This window comes from Syngnathus floridae, chromosome 3 (genome assembly GCF_059516105.1).
Source record: "Syngnathus floridae isolate MCC-2025c chromosome 3, RoL_Sflo_1.0, whole genome shotgun sequence".
Taxonomy (NCBI): domain Eukaryota; kingdom Metazoa; phylum Chordata; class Actinopteri; order Syngnathiformes; family Syngnathidae; genus Syngnathus; species Syngnathus floridae.
The window spans coordinates 10,030,972-10,052,464 of NC_142415.1; the positions used below are offsets into that span (position 1 = coordinate 10,030,972).

The 21,493-nt window shown below is 41.2% G+C and overlaps 1 protein-coding gene across 2 annotated transcripts; it reads right to left on the reverse strand.

Moving 5' to 3' along the window:
- Positions 1–117: 117 nt before the first annotated feature.
- On the reverse strand, positions 118–20,939 carry ly75 (lymphocyte antigen 75). Of its 2 annotated transcripts, XR_015857459.1 has the most exons (36): positions 20,730–20,939; positions 19,220–19,594; positions 17,936–18,109; positions 17,634–17,795; positions 17,356–17,475; positions 15,871–16,011; positions 15,573–15,770; positions 14,931–15,088; positions 14,583–14,690; positions 13,884–13,972; positions 13,384–13,553; positions 12,993–13,198; positions 12,649–12,791; positions 12,481–12,559; positions 11,987–12,058; positions 11,255–11,378; positions 10,714–10,749; positions 10,108–10,277; positions 9,534–9,601; positions 9,374–9,450; positions 8,870–9,006; positions 8,400–8,508; positions 8,105–8,265; positions 7,225–7,354; positions 6,875–7,095; positions 6,460–6,622; positions 6,105–6,269; positions 5,906–6,028; positions 5,365–5,550; positions 4,400–4,626; positions 4,053–4,263; positions 3,360–3,521; positions 3,159–3,275; positions 2,710–2,895; positions 1,318–2,569; positions 118–1,142 (listed from the first exon to the last, which is right to left on the reverse strand). XR_015857459.1 is itself a non-coding variant. In XM_088370832.1 (35 exons), the coding sequence occupies exons 1-35, from the start codon at positions 20,818–20,820 to the stop codon at positions 2,394–2,396; spliced, it is 5,235 nt and encodes a 1,744-aa protein (XP_088226958.1). In that variant the 5' UTR covers positions 20,821–20,939; the 3' UTR covers positions 118–2,393. The 2 variants fall into 2 exon arrangements, 1 of the variants encoding a protein (XP_088226958.1); XM_088370832.1 differs by having other exon boundaries at positions 118–2,569.
- Positions 20,940–21,493: the final 554 nt, after the last annotated feature.

The following is a 21,493-nucleotide window of genomic DNA, read 5'->3' on the forward strand; positions in this document are numbered from 1 at the left end:
TTTCGTCTTTTGATTTGAAACCCCAACGTCATTGGTATATAACAAAAACAATGCAATTGACCTTGCCGCTCCAATGCTTTTAGGGGCGACTGAAATTAATCACAAAAGGCAAACAAGTATTTTGAGAGGAACATTTTACTGTAGAGACCCCATACCTGATTTTTAGAAAAAAAGTCTGCTTTACAACATAGAAATTTCAAGTTAAAAACAAAAGACAAGCTAAAGTCTAGCTTTCAAAAAACGAAGCATCTTTGGTTTGTTTGGAAAGCAAACACCAAACATACAAAGCATGGCTAGCAAACATGTGCACACAAGCTTAACTCTCCAAGTATGTCTTCCACGTGGTGCCGTTAAAGTGCATTCTTGCTTAGTAGTCAAGTGCATAGAAAAGTCTTGCAAAGGCATCAATTGGGAACATTTGTCTGACACTCCCTCTTCAAGCAAACATCTCATGAACGTGCGTTACTCGTGGCCCAGTCGATCCAAGTAACAAAAGGCATTCCAGTGATGTGACGGCTCCCATTTGTTTTCAAGATATCCAAAAGGCACAGTGCGTGAGAGCCATTTTTTTCTTCCTTAAAAAGGCACACACCTTAAAATAACTATTATTTCCTTCGAGTGCTTCCTTCAGACATGAGCGCAAATTAACGGGACATTTTACCCAAAGGAAAATTAATTCCACATCCTGTGAGTGTTCATTTGTGCAATTGAACCTGCCATGGCAGAGATTATGTTCTTGTGACTTTTCAAAAACTCAATTTAGTTAAAATAAACTTCTGTGTAAAACCAATGTCAAAACAACCAGCAGTACAGTGAACCCACTAACACATGCACGCAATATTAATTTATAGGCACTATTTTTCTTTGATGGAGAAGAGTCATATTTGCCCTGGATGTGTTGCTTCTCGTGTGTCAATAGTTCTCTGAATATTTATTGTTACCATAACATTGATGCTACTTTACACGCGAAGACAAATTGTGCATCAAATTCGTGTCATTACTAGAATTGCAAATTGTCTTCACTTTTAATATCTTTTTTTTTAATATTCGACCAATTTTTACTCCTCTGATTTGAAAACGAGTTATTTGTTAGTGTGTTTTGTAGCTTTTACTGTATGAGGCAGGGGTGTCGCACTCCAGTCCTCAGGGGCCGCATTCCAACATGTTTTCCAAGATTCCCTCGTTAAGGGCACCTGTGTGAAAAGTTAGGCTCCTGCAGACCATGAAAATGAACCGAACTTTTCACGCAGGTGTGTTTAACGAGGGTAACTTGGAAAACATATTGGAACGCGGCCCCTGAGGACTGGAGGTCGACACCCCTGGAAGCTAGGGTTAGGGTTTCAAACAACTCATTTGATTTGAAAAGGAGTTATTTTTCAGTTTGTTTTGTAGCTTTGACTGTATATAATATGAGTTGCTCATACATTTATTTGGGTTGACAGTCATAATGGCCCTCCGAAAGAAGCTATGACTACAATGCAGCCCGCCAAAAAAATGAGTTTGACACCCCTGCTCTAGGTAATTAGTTTTTGGTGGGGTACCAAGTTACTTGATGATCTTAACTATTTGCGGCAACACTTGGTCCCAATCCCCCATGAATACAATAATCCCTTGTTTATCGCAGGAGATGCATCCGATAATCAAAAAGTTGCGATTTAGAAATTGTATTTTTACACAATATTAGCTTTATAAACCCTCCCTCATACTTTTTCCGCTACATAAACCTATCCCATACCCTCAATAACCATTCCCACACTGTTCTGTGCATGAATTGTACCTTCATCGCTGCTAGTGGTCTCTCCTTACCCGCTCATCAGGGCGTGTATTTAAATGCTATTCTCCCACCACTCGCTGCCAGTTAGTCTCGCTTGTCGTGAATTATTTTGCGCATTAATTTCTTACAAAGTCCATGAAATATTGAAGCTGCAAAAGGTGAAGCCTGAAGCGGCAAGGGATTATTGTGGCATAATTGTTCGCATTAACCCAGGCGACATTCATCTGACAAAATTAGATTGTTTGACTGAGACGGCGGTAGCAAATACTAAAAGTGTGTTTTCGAGTTTTAAGTGTGGTTAAAATGAGCGTAAGGGCTGCTTTATTTATTTATTTAATTTACCTAAATGTGTCTGGTCCCGCTGAATTGTAGATTTTCACCTACAGTGGGGTGTGTCTGTATCATATCGTTCTGATGAACCGGGGGGGCTCACCGCACTTCAAAAATATAAAAGATTCCAAATTAAGTCACTGCATTCAAGCGGTCTGATTATATTTTTACCGTCTTCATAGAAGCAGGTGGGAGCATTGATAAATAAATAAATTAACCAATAAAAAGGTTGGGGGGGGGGTGAATAGGCTTCACAGCCAAACTCCCTGAGGCAACCATGCCACCTGTCTCATTCGTCTTCTGTAATAATACTGGTGGTGTCCAACTGGTCGGTGGTCCTCTTGTAGCGCACTGATGAGAAGAAGTGGGCTCGCTTCTTCTTGTACACGATGAAAGCCACGGTAAGCACGAGAGCGACCACGATGAGCACAAAGAAGCCCACAGCCACGGGAGAACCAGAAGGCTCTGGCAACACAAAGTACACTACCATGTCAGAAAAAAGAAAACTCCAGTGAAGCACAGCTACCTGAAAATCGATTCAGTCATGCCAGTCATACACTGGCAAAATATTTGTATTTCATAACTTGGAGAACAGACACACTCACTGGCTTCGGTTTGACAGACGACACGACTGAGGCTGGCCTGGCAGCTGACGACACTCCAGCTCCCTCCGTCCTCGGTCGCCATGACGGCACACGGGGCCTCCTTCTGCCGCGCCGCGCTAACCAAGGCGCCCGACTTCCAGTTGGAGTAGGACAAAGCCGAACCGTCCTCCCAGCTTGTGGGAGAACCTAACCAAAAAGACTTCCAATCAAATCTTCACACAAACACACTACAAACAAAAAATATTGGAGCCAAATCAAAACTTTGCTCGTCATGGAATCATGCTGGATACCAAGGATAGACAAAACAAAAAAATTGATTTATGACAAGCTCCTCACTACACCTGGGCTATGGATGTTATATCACCATGAGCAATCTTACTAGTGAGGACAAAGAGCGTAATTGTCAATGAATGCAATTTAAAAAAATGCTGACAAGGCAGTTAGTTTACCTTGAGCATCGAGGGCAACGCCGAGCCACAACCGACTGGTGATCAGAGGGTCATCGCTCACGTACTTGGCCACAAAGTCATTCTCCTCTTTGCTCTTGACAGATAGCAGTTGAGCGTCTGTCAAAATAAGACAACAAAAACGCCAGCGGTTAGACAAAGGTGGCTGGCAAAAGTAGATTGGCATGAGTGGAACGGACGAACCCATGCTCTGACAGATGCTCTTGGCCTGCTGCATGTCGTAGACGCTGTAGTTGTAGAAGCTCATGTCGAAGGCGTAGCAGCGGTCGTTGCGCTGCACCCACTTGGAAGTGCCGTTGCTCTGAGGGCAGTCGTTGACCTGTGCGCTCGCCTGCAGCTTGGCTCCTGGTGCCAGAACACACACAAAGCCAGAGGTTTGACATTGGGCCTTGCACAGGGCAGGTTAGGACAATTTTAAGAAAATTAACAGAGAAAAGTTGGAATATTTGTGACAGAGATTGAGCCCTGCATAGAGCATGGAGTTCACCATATCAGATGGTGCCATTTTGTTACTAAGACATGGCTGTAGCCTAAGCACAAAAACAGCAAAAAAGTGAGTTTTGGAGGAAATAATCGGGAATAGTTTACCCTAAAATTCAACAAATTTGCAAAAAGCCAAACCGAGACTACTATGTGGGAGTTGGCATTCATAACGGGTGGGAATGTAATTCATTTTTCAGGGTTTTGTTCTTAATTGTATGAGGATTTAAACCCATTTTTTGTATGTTTGCTGTTAATGTATGAGGGTTTCATTTGAACTTTGTTTTCTAATAGTTTTTGTGCTCATTTTGCAATTTAGGAGATTTTTTTTAAATTGCAAAATTACAAAAATTAATAAATAGCATTTAGGCGTGTCTTTCAAAATTGGCATCTTACTCTGGAATGGGGTGCTGACGTTGGTGCTGTAGCAAATGGCGCCATCTTGCACTGAGTAGCAGCTGCTCCTCACCCAGGCACCGGAAGGTGTGACAAAAACACAGCTGCCCACATCTCGCTCGCCTTGGCTGGCGCCATCCACGGACTCGGAGATGTCCGCTTTATACTGGTAACTGGTTCCGTCCGACCACTTCCAGGACTCCCCCTCTTCCTACATGGATGGGGACATGACGGGTCACCTCGTTAGCATGTGAGCTGAATTTGTAGAAAACAAACTTTTAAAGGAAAACATTTTCATCCTTTTTTAATCAACCCTAGAATAAGCAGTATGTTTTCTATGTGCATACCTCCTGGTTGGACAGGCCAATCCAGAGTGGGTATCCATCTGTCTTTGCGAGGAGCTTCACATGTGCGTGGTGCTCGGCGTCATGCACACTGGCTAGGTGGCCTCCACGCTGGGCGCACTCTTCCAGAGCCTGGTACCAACTCAGCCCACGTCGCGTCACCACCGTGTAAGTTAAATTGCCAAGGTGCTGATAGTCACTGGTGGACTTGGAGTACTCCTGTTTTTGCTCTTCGGAGAGAAGAAGTGTAAACATGACATTTTTTATGAAGACTGCCTTGATGGAATAAGAATCAAGCAGATCAGATTAGTCCACTTGTTTTTAGACATCTGAGAGTGTAGCCGTTTTGACATTTCACTGCTCTTTCCTGTTGATTGGAAGTCACTCAGGCTCACATTGAGGACATCATGGTGTCAATTTCAGTCGATGGCAAAGGGTGGCAGAGGGATAAAAACTTCCATCCATCCACTTTCTGAACCGCTTCGTCCCCACGGGGGTCGCGGGTGTGCCGGAGCCGATCCCAGCCGTCAACGGGCAGTAGGCGGGGGACACCCTGAACCGGTTGCCAGCCAATCGCAAGGCACACAAAGACAAACAACCATTTGCACTTGCACTCACACCTAGGGACAATTTGGAGTGCTCAATCGGCCTACTAAGCATGTTTCTGGGATGTGGGAGAAAACCGGAGTGCCCGGAGAAAACCAACGCGGGCCCGGGGAGAACATGCAAACGCCACACAGGGAGGGCCGGAGGTGGAATCAAAGTGTGAGGCGGACGTACTACCCAGTGCTCCACCGAGCCGCCGGATAAAAACTTACTTGTCGTAATTCTTATTTCATTACCGTAATAACAATAGCATGTTACTGAAAATAAAATTTTGGACTGAACTTCCACCTTAGAAAGGTCGTCACACTTAATATCATATATTTTTCGGCGACAGACACAAGTATTACTTAAGAAGTACAAACCATTATCCAGTTTGCATGCCACGATGGATCTTTGCCTGAACTCGGAGAATAGCATTTGGTTGGTGGTGAGGACCCATTTGCCTTGGAGATTGACACCAGCCATGAAGTCGTCGGCTATTTCTGGTCTACCATTCCTCCAATTGGAATATTGGACATTAGTGCCATCGTACCACTTCAACTGGTTACCTATCGCAATAAATCCACATACATTTAGTACTTTGATAGACAAGAGTGCAATAGTAGATATTTATATTTCTTGAAAATAGAGTACCGTATTTTCCACACTATTGGACGCACTTAAAAACTTAAACTTTACTCAAAAAAACCACAGTGCACTGTAATGAGGGAAATGTTCACAATTCAATGAGATTTGAAACAAAAATATCAGCCTTTCTTATTGTTCTATATCTAATGTGGCTGTCGTCGTGAGAGGTGTTTCTAATATTTTAGTCATATGGATCTTATTCAGTTGTGCAAGTAAACCTAATGTTGTGGTCCAAGATCGTACATGCAAAACAAGCAAACCAATTGAAACACTTACTGCTGGTGTTTTTGAACAGCCCCAGCCACACAAACTGAACCAAGTTTTGAAAGGGCAGAAGTTGCTGCCTGATAAACTCGTTCTCTTCTGCATTCCGGATGGTTAGGATATCCGCACCTTGGTCTGCAACACAAACATCTCATCCAATTCTCATATGACACTCCTTAATTTGATTTCTTGTAGGTAGTGACATTCTCACGAAGGTTAATGCAAGTTCTGCGGATGGGCCCTAGGGCCATGTGCTCCCATCTGGATGCAGCCAGCTGAAAGGAGTAGCAGTTGTTTTTGAAAGGGATCCAGTTTGGGCCGTTTATTTTGTGAGGGCACTTGACTGTAACGTCTTCCGGTGTGGTTATTATTTCTTCTGAAATACAAAAATAGAACATTCAACCCTCTGCTGGCCATTTGAGTCCACAACACATCCTGTTTTCGAACCATTTTTATGTAATGAAAGCGGATTTTCTTTGACCCGATTTGGAAAAAAAACATTTTCACTTGATTGGGTAGTGTTCAACATTTCTTTTGAAATAAAAAACACATAAATCCTCACTCACTGTGTGGTTTGTGGCAGATGGCACCCCCGAGCTCCTGCTCCCACTCGGTTGCTTTCCAGAATCCATCAGTGTCCAGGTAGACGCAGGAACCCGTTGTGACCTCAGCAGACCAGCGACTGAAGACAGTGTGACTGTGGTCTGCCCAGCGATAGTGGATCCCGTCCTGAGTGGCGTGGGTATGGAGAGCTTTTTGAGCATTTGTTCCATATCTTTGATATCCATCTTAACGTTCACGTCCTAGTACAATCTATGTCCTTATCAGCAGGACAATTCCGGATACTAGTAGAAGACTAGTAACAAGCTGTCTTACTGGTGAGTACAAAGAGCATACTAGTTCCCGCTCATTAAACTGGATATCAAGGACACTGACTAAAATCTGAAATGTGAGCGATGTGAGCCCATGCTTGACACGTACATCTTCACGGAAGAGGCCGATCCACATGGGCGTGCGTGCACGGCTCACGTGCACGCTAAGCGTGGACTGCAGGAGGGTATCGGCAATGCTCGCCAAATTCATGCCCATATCTATGCACTGCTCCAAGGCTTCGAACCAGGTGACGTTCTTGATGAGTAGCTGGAAGGTGTGGTTGTTAATCTGGAAGGGCTCGGTTGTGACGCTAGGCTCCTCAGTTTGATCTGAAATGTCAAGAGGGCTACAATGAAGGTAGAGAAGGTGGTTTCTATTTTCCGTTACGTCGAAGAAAGCAGATTAAAAGAATCAAGCAAAAACTTGTTGGATAGCAAGGAAAAGAAGTCGTGATTGACCTGCATAATGTTGGCAAATCGCCGCATGTTGGTACTGGGTACAGGAGGTGTAATCCCATGTGCCCATCACAGCCGAGTTAGGGCTGTTAATCATAAAGCCACACAAGTCCATGTTGTCTGGCTCAAGCGGCTGGCAAGAAAAAACACACATTTTGAACATCAGCAGATGTTCAAGACCAAATTCACAAAACAAGGGAGTAAACTGAGGACTGTGGCGCTGGTTAATATAATGTGCACAAGTATGATGACCTCGGACAGCCCCCAAGGACCATGTGGGTAGCCCATGGGCCTGTCCTAAAAATAACTCATCAGTGATGGGACGCTGTTTTTTTTTTTTTTAGGAGAATGAAACCATGAACAGTGGCAGAGATTTTTAGAAATAAAGTTTTGCACGTAGATATTGATGTTTCCCAATGACTACACGAAACATTGACATCATCATTGTCTCACTACAAACATTTATGGAGGTAGAAATTTTTATTAGCGTTTTCCCAAACTAAAAACATTATTTTACAGCTGATTCCTTCTGAGGATAAAGCAGTTCAGAAGATGGATGGATGGATGGATGGATGGATGGATGGATGGATGGATGGATGGATGGATGGATGGATGGATGGATGGATGGATGGATGGATGGATGGATGGATGGATGGATGGATGGATGGATGGATGGATGGATGGACGGATGGACGGACGAATGGCATTAACTCAAACAGTTTTTTTCTACACAGAGTTGGCTTTATGCAGCCATATGCGCATCTCCTCTCTTGCTCACAGTACATTTATTTATGTGAAGGTCTGCCTTACAGCGAAACGCTGCTTAGCCTTTTTGCCCCCCAGACAGCTATTGTAATAACAGAATAGAATAAAAAACACTCACATTGACATTTATGGCCTTGAGCATTCCACCGAGCAGCGGATGGAAATTAATGTAATTCACCGGTGAGTTGTCCACCCACTCCAGTTTGTTACGTTTCAGTTTGAGACCAACCCATATGCCTCCCATGTCCTTCATTCTTGGCAACAGGCTGGTGATGAAGTCTATATGTGGAAAAAAAAACAAAAAAAAACGGTTGTACTTTATGTGCTAAAAATAAGAAATTCAGGGGGGTTAATGACGAAGTCATCTTGCAGGCATTTTGAGACTCTTGTTGGTGTGTCTGTCAAAGACTTACCTTGCTCCACTTGGTCAGATATGGTGACCAGGGTTCCCCTCACTGACAGGCACATCTCGTTGGCCGTCTTGAATGACACTGGCTTTGTATTCGACAGCAGTGTGTAGCACTAAAAAATATATATTTATGTATGTACAAGACCAAGACATTTACTTTTCCTCTGTCAGGCTCTCTCACATTTCTGATCATTTGAATTGCATAGGCCAATACTAGTCATTTTGAAGGCCCTAGGTAGATTATATTAACAAGACAACTCTAGCTGAAATCTGTATGCCCCACTGTATAGACTGTTGGGATTTAATGAATACCATTAATGGAACAAATATTAGACTTTTGGTTGTAAATTCAGGTTAGTGCTTTGGTTTATACAATATTTATCAACAAGGCACTTACCCCATTGTGTCCATTCATTTACGCTTGCTCCTGGCAAGCAAAAGGATCGTGACAAGTGTATATCAAAAGTATCAAACCTTATTTCTGAAAGCCAGGGAGGCATTTCCACAAGGCAAGCCTCCTGGGTAAGGCTCCAGGGGGTTGCTCTCCACGGTTGTGATGGTAAGCCTTTCGCACACAAAGGGCAACTGCTGATTGCAACTGTGCTCATACTCTGCAAGAAAGCAGGGAGGAAATATATTTATTGTTTTAAAATGATACCTTCTGCTGGCCATGGAAACAGTTTACAATGTAATTAATGAAGTGGCAGCTTTCTTTGCTGGCTGTAGAAAGACGGTACTACATTTACCGATATAATATAAATGTGAAGCAAGAAAGAAAATTGAAGGGGTAAAAAATGATAACTTATTGATGACTAGTACTGATGTTAGTTAAAAACGATGTGGTAACCGGTAGAGGAAGCAAAAGTATGACAAACCTTAAAAATGAGACTTTTTTTTAGATGCGAACAAGGGAAGGGGATCGCAAACTCAAACAAGGCCTGTAGGTTAAACACATCAGGCTCAACTTTCTTTACTCACTCGGAATGAAGCTCTCAGGACTGATGGAGGTGCATCTTCCAAAGAGAGCTGAATAATAGAGGTGCAGCCGCGAACGCCTAAAACAAATGTATACATACAGAAGTCACACGCCATAAACTACAAAAGTGAAAAATGAACAGCCAGGTGCATATGGTCTTACGTCATAGGGAACATCCGCTTGGGATCTCTCAGATTGAGCCACCAACCTTGCTTGGGAGAACTTGACAACTGCAGAGAATCATCAATAGCATTACCCTTCTGGCGCATTGATTGCTTTCAGATTCTTACGTTAACATTGCACAAGCATAACAGTATATTACAACTCCATTTACCAACACATATTGTATTAGGTCAGTGGTTCTTAACCTTGTTGGAGGTATCGAACCCCACCAGTTTCATACGTGCATTCACCGAACCCCTATTCAGTGAAAAAAATATATATTTTTTCAAATTCAAGACATGGATGTTTTTTACTGGTCCACAAAATGAGTCATGCATGCTGCTGTTCCCTTTGTGAGACCAGTTCAGATATGCATCATCATGAATTCACACGATAAATCAGGTCTGTTCGGACCTCTGCAGTGGAGTCTCTGCCGAACCCCTGAGACCGACTCACCGAACCCCTAGGGTTCGATCGAACCCAGGTTAAGAACCACTGTATTAGTTTGTGCCTTTTGTGCGTCCACTAAGGAGTTAGTGGCTCTACTTCACGTTGTCATCACAGGGACACTTGCCTTTTGTAGGTTCTCATGGATGACTCTGGCAGCAGTGGAGCTTGACGGCGAAGCAAGCTTGCTGCCATTCATATTGCAAAACAGAATCGCCTCCTCAAAAGTCAGCTGAGGTTCGTTCACAAACCAATACTCGCCTCCATCAATGAAGATGGACGTTTCATGATGCACACCTGAAAAAGGCAACAGAACTCAATTATGACACTCGACGCTCAAAATTTTTATTCTATATGAAGCTAAAGCTAAAGCGCTTTGTACTGTAATTTCCATGGGAAGTGAAGCTGGGGAACTTTCCAAATGGCAACTTTCCATTTAAATCAACTGGGGGTTGTGGCTGATTTAATGGAAAATGTATTATATTCAATATAAATACAAATGTTTTGTTTTGAGGAGACATCCCTGAAAAATAGACAGCTCTCCTTGACCACTTTTTTTTTTCTTCACTTGTACGGATTGTAACTCAAATTTTGGCTTGCACAACAACAAATATCCACTAAGCGTCGGCTCCTAACTGAGAAAATACAAAATGAGTTTATTTCAAGGTCAAAGCAGACCTAATTTACTGCACCCAAAAAACAAAAAATAATAAATGCTTTATCACTTTATTACCTGGATTGTACCAGTCTGGATACGATAGTTGCTTTCCTGTTGAATGAAAAGCAAAGTTCAGTTTTCAAGCACTACAGCTTAGCTTTTAGATTACCTTAAGACTTGTCTCTCATTACTGCAATACTAGTGTGGCCCATTCTAGACAAATTCCTTGTGTGTTTTTTACATATTGTGATACTAAGCCGGATGATTCTGATCCTGATATTAATATCATATGATAGGAATAATGTGTTAAGAGCCCGATGGTTAACATAAAGGACATTTCAGCATTTGTTAGGTTTACTTCATATTTTAAGGTAGCGCAAGTAGACAAAAAGTAACAATAGTAGCAGAAACAAATTATTGGGAAGACAATCTTTTTTTTTCTAGTGCACAGAAACATTCAGTACAATTGGACTAGTTTATCAGGACAGGAGGATCATTGCACTCACTGTATTACGCATTCAATCATCTTTCTAATGTGACTACAGTGTTAAAAAAAACAAAAAAAAATAACAACAATTGTAGTTCAGGTTTCTTTATATATATTGATATGGCTTACCGCGAGGAATTTGGCAGACCCATTCCAGCTTGGCATCGCAGTGAAATGGTGATGCAGAGAAAGGTTCAGGAAGGTGGTCGTGGAGTAAATAAATGAACAAATGCTTCATGGTTCTCTTCATTGTCTAATGAGAACAGAAAATCGTTGCATTATTGTCACTGCAGCAAGTTCATGTTGAGATCATGTTGCTCCCGGTGATAAGAGGAGGGCAACCCTATGGAGGACTAACACAAAACAAAACAGAAAAATACAAGCGCTCTTAAATTAAGCACAGAGGCCTTGTGATATTTTCCGAGGGCCAGTTGTGATAATGCAAATATGTAGGGCCCAGCCGATCAGTTGGCCAGCTGATTTGATTGGCCGATATTACAACTCGGTCAAGGGAGTTGGACGATTATTACAAATTTTTCTCTCTGTTGTAAAGTTAAACAAATACTAAAGGACAAATTATTGTACAACAGGCAAATGTTCTGCCTGTAATTGTTATTGTGTTTAGTGACCAGAAAAGAAATCCTTTTGTTCGTCATACTTTTTTTTTTTTAATTAATCAGTTGCTTTATCTCATCAATATTTTATTCTAACAAATATCAGAAGTGTCATCAATCTAAGGGGAAAAAAAATCCTTTGGGCACTAGCAAAGAATTGTCCAAAATGTCTTGAAGAATTCACATTTAGGGGAAATAAGTGGATAACTGTAGCCAAGTGTATGCAGCACAGACCAATTTAAGTCACCTTAAACGCAGTGCAGTCCCGACTGTACGCATCATCCTCATGGAAGTCTTGATGTAAAATATCCATAGTCACCTAAAGTACAGACAAAAAACAAGATTATTGTTGCTGTGTCTGAATGGACATGTCTTCACACACATGCACAATAGAACGAGCTAAAACACAGATGTCAAAGTCAAGGCCCGGGGGCCAGATACAGCCCGCCACACAATTTTATGTGGCCCGCGAAGACAAATTGTGCATCAAATTGTCTTCACTTTTAATAATATCTTTTTTTTAAATATTTGACCAGTTTTTACTCGTCTGATTTGAAAACGAGTTATTTGTCAGTTTGTTTTGTAGCTTTTACTGTATATAATATGAGGAGCTCATACATTTATTTGGGTTGACAGTCATAATGGCCCTCTGAAAGAAGCTATGACTACACTGCGGCCCGCAAAAAAAAATACTTTGACACCCCTGATATAACAGAATGCTCAGATTGAAGTTTTACTCACAGGACGGCCATCACTCCACTGCCAAGAGCGGTCGGCTGGGTTTCTTCTGTTCAGGCCGACCCAGAAGTAGCGGTCATCACTGTAGCAACAAGAACATTGGATGGTTAGGACTATTCCCTCCCGTTCAGGTGTACGCTTCATTAAATGTAGAATAGCCACAGTCTGTACCTGATGGTGTCTCTCATGACATCATGCAACACTTTCATCTCATCCAGAGTGGTGAAACTGGGCAGGTTGGCTCCAAGGGCCAGACAAAACCTCTCAGCTTCCTCCCATGAACGTTTACGACTGAGCCTCTCCTCATGAAACACCTGACGCAGACAAAGAAAAAGGAAACACCAGACACTGACGATTCTTACTTACTAGTACAAAGAGTGTTAGTCGAACTTCAAGGATATTGAATAAATGCCTAATTGGCTTTCAGTGTGTTATAAAAAAAATTGCTTTTGTGCTAATAATTATAATGCTAGTGCTAATGAAGCACACTTCCTTGGTAAAACACTCACTCTTACCTTGTAGCAGTATTTGTAATCCGGTACGGATACCCATCCATCGGGGCATGGCAAGGTTGGGTCTAGTTCTGGTTCTGGTTCTGGTGGCAGAACTGGACTGAGGTCTGTCCTACAAATGGTGCCAGCCTCAAAAAGCGTACAGTTTTTCACCTCCCATTTGCCCAGATGGTTTGCAGCGGCAATCACAGCACAACCTCCACTGTGCGCTGAAACAAAGCAGAATCACTGAATAGAACTTGAATTGAATAATTTCTTGATGTAGGTTTGGAGTAACGCATGTAGACAAACACACATGGCTGAAATCATTGCCTCATTGAGTCATTATCAACAAGGGAGTAGCAAGATACCATTTATTCATTAATACAAATTTGTGAATAGCAAAAGTGCATACCTGGTTCAAAAGAGCCCCAATTGGAGTACGTAACTTCACCTTGGGTATCATTCTGGACATGCCATTGATACTCTCCAGTGTGCTTAACGTCTTGCAGCCCAATCCAAAAATACTGAGGCACATTACTAATATAAGGGCCAAGCAAACGGCTGATGAAGGCCTGCTCAAACCTAAACAAAAGAAATGAAAATGACTGTTCAGACATGCAAAGGACAGCTTAAGTAAGACCTGTCAATCACACGTGCTATGCACAATTTAATATGTCATAAAATATCCTCTCCACTGCCTCGCATAATTATTTTGAGTTATTAAAATACAAATAATTTAAAGTTCCTTGTTTTATCATGTACAATTACTTTGCTTTTACTGATCTTTTAGCCTTTGGTCGCTTCAGTATTGGTAGAGTACCAAAATTAACATTTTGGTATTGTGAAGACACTACAGATCATGCCAGTGTGTTTCTAGGCGCTAGTCAAGTCTTCAGGTGAAGCAACTCTTACCTGTTTCGTATGGCAATGTTACAGCGATCTTTGAAGGACACTTGTGCGGTGTTCACTCGGTAACAGGAGTTGCCGTGTCTCCTCCAGCCCTAAATATCAACAGCAGTGATATATTGGCAAACGTGGTCAAAAACCAACTTAATTCAGTTTGGACACAAGCTTGTCTTTGAGTAAGATGGACATATACAGTATTATGTACATTATACATTATTTGAAGGAAGGTTCTGTAAACTACTGGAATACTGAAATATTCAAATCACCCATTGTATTGATGTATTTTTATTATTTAATATAACCCTTGCTTTAGGTTGCAGGGATAACCAGGTAAAAATAGTTTTCTATTTTATTTGTATGGTAAGTAGTGCTTTAGTTTGGGTGTGAGTGGATCAGTACGTCAGTATAAGTGAACTGTAATTACTAATCATTTTGAAATATTGATGATATGACTTTTTTTTTAATAAATTGAAATCTAAAGGCAAATCTGAATTCCTGTAAAAACAAGTATGTAGTCACCAAGAAATAAATCCCCCAGATTTTATTGCAGCCGTAAAACTTGAATTAGCTGTCATGCAAAGTGACAAAAATGGTGTTAGCCCACTTGATTTTTCAGTGGCTCAACTATAATGGAAATAAAAGCCCAAATTGTGAAAATGGTTCAGAACTTCACACTTTGAGATCTGGCATGCAGACCGTACTCACGTCTTCAAAGCGACAGCCGGCCGTCCCCGATGGTTCGTTGATTTCTCCTTTCGTCTGACACATGAAAGCTCGTTTCTCAGAACAGCGGCCAACCCGCCAACTGTGAGACTTGGGGGACACACAAAGAGCTATTATTTTCCATTCAAACTCACGTGGAGAGCATCACACAGACACAATGGTGGTCAGCACCAGTGGTGGCAAATAACAATGTGCAAATACAGTCCTGAAGACATTTTTTCAGGTATCTAGTAGCGACAGTATCTTTTATTTGTGAATTGACTTTTGAACTAAGTTTGCATAGCAAATGAACTTTCCCAGCACTGACAAAACATACACACATAAACACACCTCAGAGTAGAAAACGCAGCTGGTATCTTGGAGAGGCTGCAGTGGCTGGTTTGGGCCCCAGAATGTGAAGGTGACTGGTGTATGGTCCACCCATTTGAAGACAGTGGGATTGACGCCATCTCCCAAAAGACCAATCCACACATTCATCCGCTGGCCATCTGACAAACAATAACGTGCATGTGACTCTGGTTTTCAATAGGAATACACATAAAGTCATATTCTGTTAATTTCTGAAAACTCGGGTCATGGCTCATGCAAAATGCTGCTTTGACAACATCTAACAACAACCATTCATTGTTTCAGTACTTTTCCTACAAAAGATGCTGAATAGCAAAATTCTCAACATGTGTTTGAGATATGAGAAAATTCCATGGATATCCTTTGAGTGAATCACCCAGTCTGTTTGTATCTCTGTTACGGAACATCATGCCTGAAGCCTCTCAATGTTGAGGTACTCATCAATCAACTGTTGAAGAAGACTGTTTGTGAGTAGTAATTCCAAATGAGCAAAGAAATGGTTGATTATTAAAATGTATTCTGGTTTCCTCCTGAAATTTCACCGAAAGCCGGATATCGAGTACTGTGACATCATCTTATTTCTCTTTTATTCTGTAGATTAAAAAAAAATTAAGGGAGACAAACCAGCATGAAAACTCGTGGCGATCATCTCCTTGCTGTCAATGGAGTGGAGGCTGGCAAGAGAACTTCCTCCCTCTGTGTAGTTACAGTACTGCTGTGCGTCGCTGAAGTTTGACGGGTTGTCCGTTACTAATTTGTAACACCAGCCATTCCATGGGACCCAACCAGGAGGACACACTGTGTCTTTATACATCAGTGATTCTGCAGGCAGGAAATGTGGACCAAAACCAGGAAGCATGATCAACAAAGGCTTAAAAAAAAAAATACAGAAAATCTGACATTTATGTGAGTTGTAAGCTACCTGTTGGCCCTGTTTGAGTAGCATTCACTATTTTCTTGCAGATGTATGGGAGATGTTTGCTGCACGCTTCAGCTTCATAGTTCTGCTTGGAGTTCAGAACACCACAGTCCGACTCGATGATTAGAGAGATGGGAGGCATTCCTGACAGAAGAATACAAAAACACTTCATGAGTGAAGAGCAGACAGGCGGCATTTGCCTCTGGGTGTCTTTTAAATGCTCACATTATCCGTTATCTGAGGGGTTGAGTTAACGGCAAGGAAAACAACAGATTCTTGAAGATCCCCCCCCCCTTCTGAACCAAAAGCCTTTTTCAGAATGTCCCAGACATGTCTGGGCAAAACGTCTTCAAGAATCTTCGATGGCATGTTGAAAGTAGCACCAGAGAACTATCAGTCTAATAGTGTTGGCATATTTCTCTTGCAGAGTTTGAAAGCGACTATACCATATTTTAATGAGAAAATTACAATTCATTGGAATCAATAGGACTTATTCAGTAACACCCATGATGCAACTGTAGATGCCAACAATGAGTTTCTTCACCACAACAATCCAGTGGTGACATTGTTACACCAACGGCCCACGCCAGTTTAGAGAGCGCGAGATTACATCAAGATGCATATTTGGTCAAATACAGGAGTTGTTTTATTAAAGTGAGGTAATATTTTTTAACATTATTACATACACGAATCATTGATTGAAATTATTTTAAATAATTATTATGATCTTAAATTACATCTGTCAACATACCCTTGCTAATAAAAGCCTTTTAGCGCGCTAGATGAAGAGGGAAAAATGTGAGCTAGCTAAATGATGACTCAGCATCAGTCTAAGTGCTCTGGCTGTGGGTAGATTAAATACAGTCCAGTACACAACTGTGGAGCATGCACCGGGGATAAAAACAAATAAAATGATACCAAAAAAAAAAGTAAATAATGAATGCCTATATCAAAAGGTTCAAATTTATCAAAATTCCCACACATAACTAAACTGAAAGTTACTGGACACCAGGGCTGAACTGATCATCTGTCATGAAAGGCAGGTGCTTTCTTTTGGGGCAACTGAATGTTGAACAGAGGCTGTGATGTACCGAAGTCAAATTCCTTGTTTGGCACGCTCAAACATGGTGAATAAAAATTCTTGACTCTTGAATCTGAAGTGCTGCCTTCATTTTCCCCCAAAAGATCAACCCACAGATTAAAGAGACCATTCCATTAATCCATTTACAATTTGTACAGGAAACTAAAGCAATGAACGACAAATAAAATGATATTGTACCAAGAAATTAAGCAAAGCAAAATGTTGCTTTTTACTTTGACTTGATCCTGCTTGTATTATCAGTGTGTTGTTCAAGTTTCTGGATATGTGTGCATTTTATTTCATATAACTGCCGATGGTATGATAAACATCTTCTCAGTTACAGAGAGGGTTGCGAGCACGTGTGGAACCTTGATAACACCGAAGGAAAGGATAGCAAGCTGCATCACCTGCTTCCCAACGCAGGACTGAGAGCGGGGAGCCATCTGACCACTGCCAGCCCTGAGAAGCGTCTAGCTGATGGAGGCCAATCCACATTCTGTCAGGCATCACATCGAGGCCATCTAAAACTGAAACAAAGCAGACACAACAGGATTCCGTGAGAAAAAGAAAAGGACAATATGTACTATATGAAGGATGTCAAATAAATGCTCAATCGGCTTTGAATCTGAAGTCTTGTAGTGTTTTGTCAATACATTTCATCAAAACAGATTTTCTCCATTCTTACATGTAGGGGAATGAAGATCATCGGGACTAGACACACTGAGCAAATCTGCTCCTTGGCTTCGACAGGAATCCAGAGCTTGCTGCCAGGTCACAGCGGCATTGGGAACAAATTCATAGCAGGAGTTCCCCTCCGGTCCGGTGAAAAAAGTCTGGCAACCCGTCTCTGAAAAGTGAATAAGACAGTTGAGTGCTTGCTTTTTGTATAAAACTAACCCTGATTCATTAAATGTCTGCACGCACAAAAACGACATAAAAAATATGTAAGCTGATCTAATAGTCATAAAAGTTTCTTTTATAACATGCCAGGTTTTAGACAGGTCCCCTTCTTTCTGTCTTGATCGTAGTCAGAGGAGGTGGCGCACCAGGAGAGTCCCGGCAAGTCAGAATCGGGGAGGCATCCATGATGCCAGCTTCCATTGTATTTGAAGGGGAACTCGCAGGGAGCGCCGGCAGAGTTTCCATTGGTGGTGTGAATGACTGCATGAGAAAAACAAAACAAAACAAAACAGGAACACATGGAACATGTGAAAAAAAGAATGTCAAACGGAAAATACTGTGAGTTCTGAATGCAGAATCATTAATCATGAAAGAAGTCTAATGTTTCTGGTGTAAGCCTCCCACTTACACAACTTAAATCGTATTCAGTGTTGGTTAGAGAAAGTAGTGGAAAGACATGATGTTGATGAATCCGCAGAGAAGAACAACAGCAAGAGTGGGAATCACAAGATACAATTTCAAGTCGATAATTTAGACATTTTACGTCTTTTACTCACACTTTATAGCAACCCAACACCCCCCCCACTAAAATGAAAAAAATTACTTCATCAAGAAAAATAGCACTACATAACACAAAAATGTGTAATAAAATAAAGCTACTAAAGAGTGTCAAATGGCTGCATAAATAAAATCGAATGTAAAGAAATCAACTTTTAACCGCCTTCCAATGGATCCGATGACACTTGAAGATCTATTCCATAACATATTATTCACTTACTCTGGAGTAAATAAGCCATCAATCATGTGCTTTCAACTTATATCAAGTACTGTGTTTGACCAAGCATAGGTTTTCACACACTTTTGAGATGGACTTTATTTTACTACTGAAAATCCCGTGCATAAAAGCAGTCCAGACTGAGAGGAATGAGGGTTGACGCCTCAATGCAGGTTTTAGAAATGTACAAGAACCAGTTTGGTCAAGTGACACTCCTCTTTTGGCTGTCCCATTTTCATCTTTTACAAACAAATTCATGAACTTTCTGTTGTCTTAAACACTATAAGAAGAACTGATCTACATTTTCAAACTACATTCTAATATTTGCTCACAGTAAATGTATTTATTACTAACAATTTAATGAATCCATTTCTGAGCATTTTTTGTCTGGAGGGTGCGTGCTTGTCATGTGATTATTAAACTATCCAAAACGGTTGTTTATTATCCCTTGGCATTAATCAGTGCCCAAAAAGGAGCTCTCAGGTTTAATAAGGTCTGAAAAAAGTACCATAAAAAACAGTGGGATAGATCTGGCTCCTTGCCCTTGAGGTTGACAATAGAATGTGTTCCTAAAGTTTTGGTCACATGTCACTTACCCCGATATGGCCTCTGGCAGATGCTGTCCAAAGAGCCTCCTCTCACCCACGTGTCCTGGCCGTACCGTTTGGCTGCTAACTGGCCTCTGCTTACCACCAGGCCCATTTGGTAGACTGTGAACACAACTCCATCCAGGCAGTGCCACGATAGCAGCATGTTCGAGTCGCAGTCCGCCAGGGACAAAGACTTGGAGCTGATGTCTAATGCCAAACAGAGGGAAGTGGCCACATGGAAGAGGCGGTGACCTGAGCCCCACTTCCACAAGTGGAACGACGTGCTGTTTGCATCACAGGTGGAGACACCCAGACTTCCCGAGTCCTGAGCAGATAAACAATTCCCTGTGATGGAGTGCTGGATGGTGAAGGCATCCTCCACTGTAACAGAAAACAAACTCAGATGAGTACAGTGGTACCTTCACTTACAAGTTAGGAACCCTGAAAAGAAAACCTGCGATGGACTTTCTGCCATGCATTCTAGGATACAGTCGAAATTACAAATATGCTGAACGAGCACGCCCGTGACCCTCATGAGGATAAACTGTTTGGAAGCAGAATACATGAATAAATAGTACAACCCCTGACCTCACTCATTAGGCAACGTCCCCTAAGCCACAACACAAGGATTTTTTACACTAAAAATGAAGTTTGTATTGTTCTATTTTAAATGTCTTTGGATGTCTATTTTACAATACAGATTTTTTTTCTTTTTAAGCACATAACAGAACAAAAATGGATATAAATCAACATACAAAGAATGGAAAACATATCAACACTTACAGACATCGCACCGTAATTGACGTATATTATATTATATTATATTATATTATATTATATTATATTATATTATATTATATTATATTATATATTACAGAGGAAAAATCGAAAGCATCCATAGCTTTGGCGTTTCTCTTTAAGGCAAGCGGATTGAAAGGCTAAGCTTTGTGGTGGTTGTGTTAAACAGACAATGAGCAATTTGTTTTATTTTAGGTTTAATTTGGCAGTAAACTGAGAGTGCCTGTAGTTGCAGGTCAGTGATTGTGATCGTGAAGAGCGATGGGCTTGCTGGCCTTGACGGCAGACCACTGGACTTCGGACTTAATATGCATTGTGCGTAATGTCGTATCGATTTCTATTTCAGAAGCACTCTCCACTAGTTTCGGTCATATGTATATACAGTAGACACGCCCCAAGCACCTCTACAAGCACATACTACATTTACATATTGTAGGTAACTTGGCATGAACATGTTGATGACATAGTGATTCGGTCAAAATCAAACTTTCGGTACGAGGGAAACCAAGCAACCGCTCATTTCAAGCACTTTTATAAATTATTTATTTACGCCCATCGCATTGTTCCGCAATAGGTCAGCGGCTATTGTCCTGGTTCGTGTGTAAAACAAGCTTTTGAGTTGACACATTTGACCTGCATTAATATTTCGCCTTGCTACTGAGAGGGAGGAAAAGAACGAAAGTAAATTGCAAAACGTGTTTTGAAGGTGGCTGCTTACCAGAAGTCGAGCATGTCCCCCTCGGTACAGTTGTCCACAATAACAACAAAAAAAGTGTCGGCGTTCGGAACATTTTCAGCAATTTTCTCATCTTCTTGGCGGAGTCATGAATACTGTGGCTTCCGTGAAGAAGAAAGTGCGATCACTTCCTTTCGCCTGAATCGAAAGTGAAAAAAATGGGCATAGAGTTATCGCCCGCTCTGCTGTCAGTTGGTCAAGCTAAGTGAAGTATAATTTCCGGTACAGCGTACAAAATAAAACTACCTTTCGGTCGTCTCCTTGTCTGCGAGACCCCTTCAAAAGAAAATGCGTATACACGAAAACATTGTTACTACTGTACTTAAGTGGATTTTTTGGGGGGGGGTAATTGTACCTTGGGTATTGTACCTACAACTTAAAAAAATATTTTATTTTATAGTTTATTTATTGTAATATATCTACAGTATTTATTTCGAAAGTGGCAAAGTACTCAAATTACGTACTGTATTGCAACAAATTGAAAGTAAAATTAAGGCCGACATTATTTTGTGTGTATAGTTCATTTTTTCATTGTGCTAAGTTATCAAAATAGGCACTGTACATAACTAACAGTACAAATTGAGAGTTTTAACTTGAAAAAAATATTTTACTTCAGAAGTCGAATTAATGCTTGTACTTTTGCCAATTTTTTACACAAATACCTGTATTTTCGTCACCTCTGAATACTGCACAAACATTAATATACATGTATATTTTTGCAATGAAAATATTTACATGCATGCAAA

Excerpts from the sequence above, each read along its gene's own strand:
- ly75 (XM_088370832.1), bottom strand. The coding sequence starts at position 20,820 with ATGAGAAAATTGCTGAAAATGTTCCGAACGCCGACACTTTTTTTGTTG. Across the intron at positions 7,096-7,224 it reads GATTTGCCAACATTATGCAG|ATCAAACTGAGGAGCCTAGC; the intron begins GTCAATCACGAC and ends TTGACATTTCAG. Across the intron at positions 2,896-3,158 it reads CGTTGCCCTCGATGCTCAAG|GTTCTCCCACAAGCTGGGAG; the intron begins GTAAACTAACTG and ends CTTTTTGGTTAG.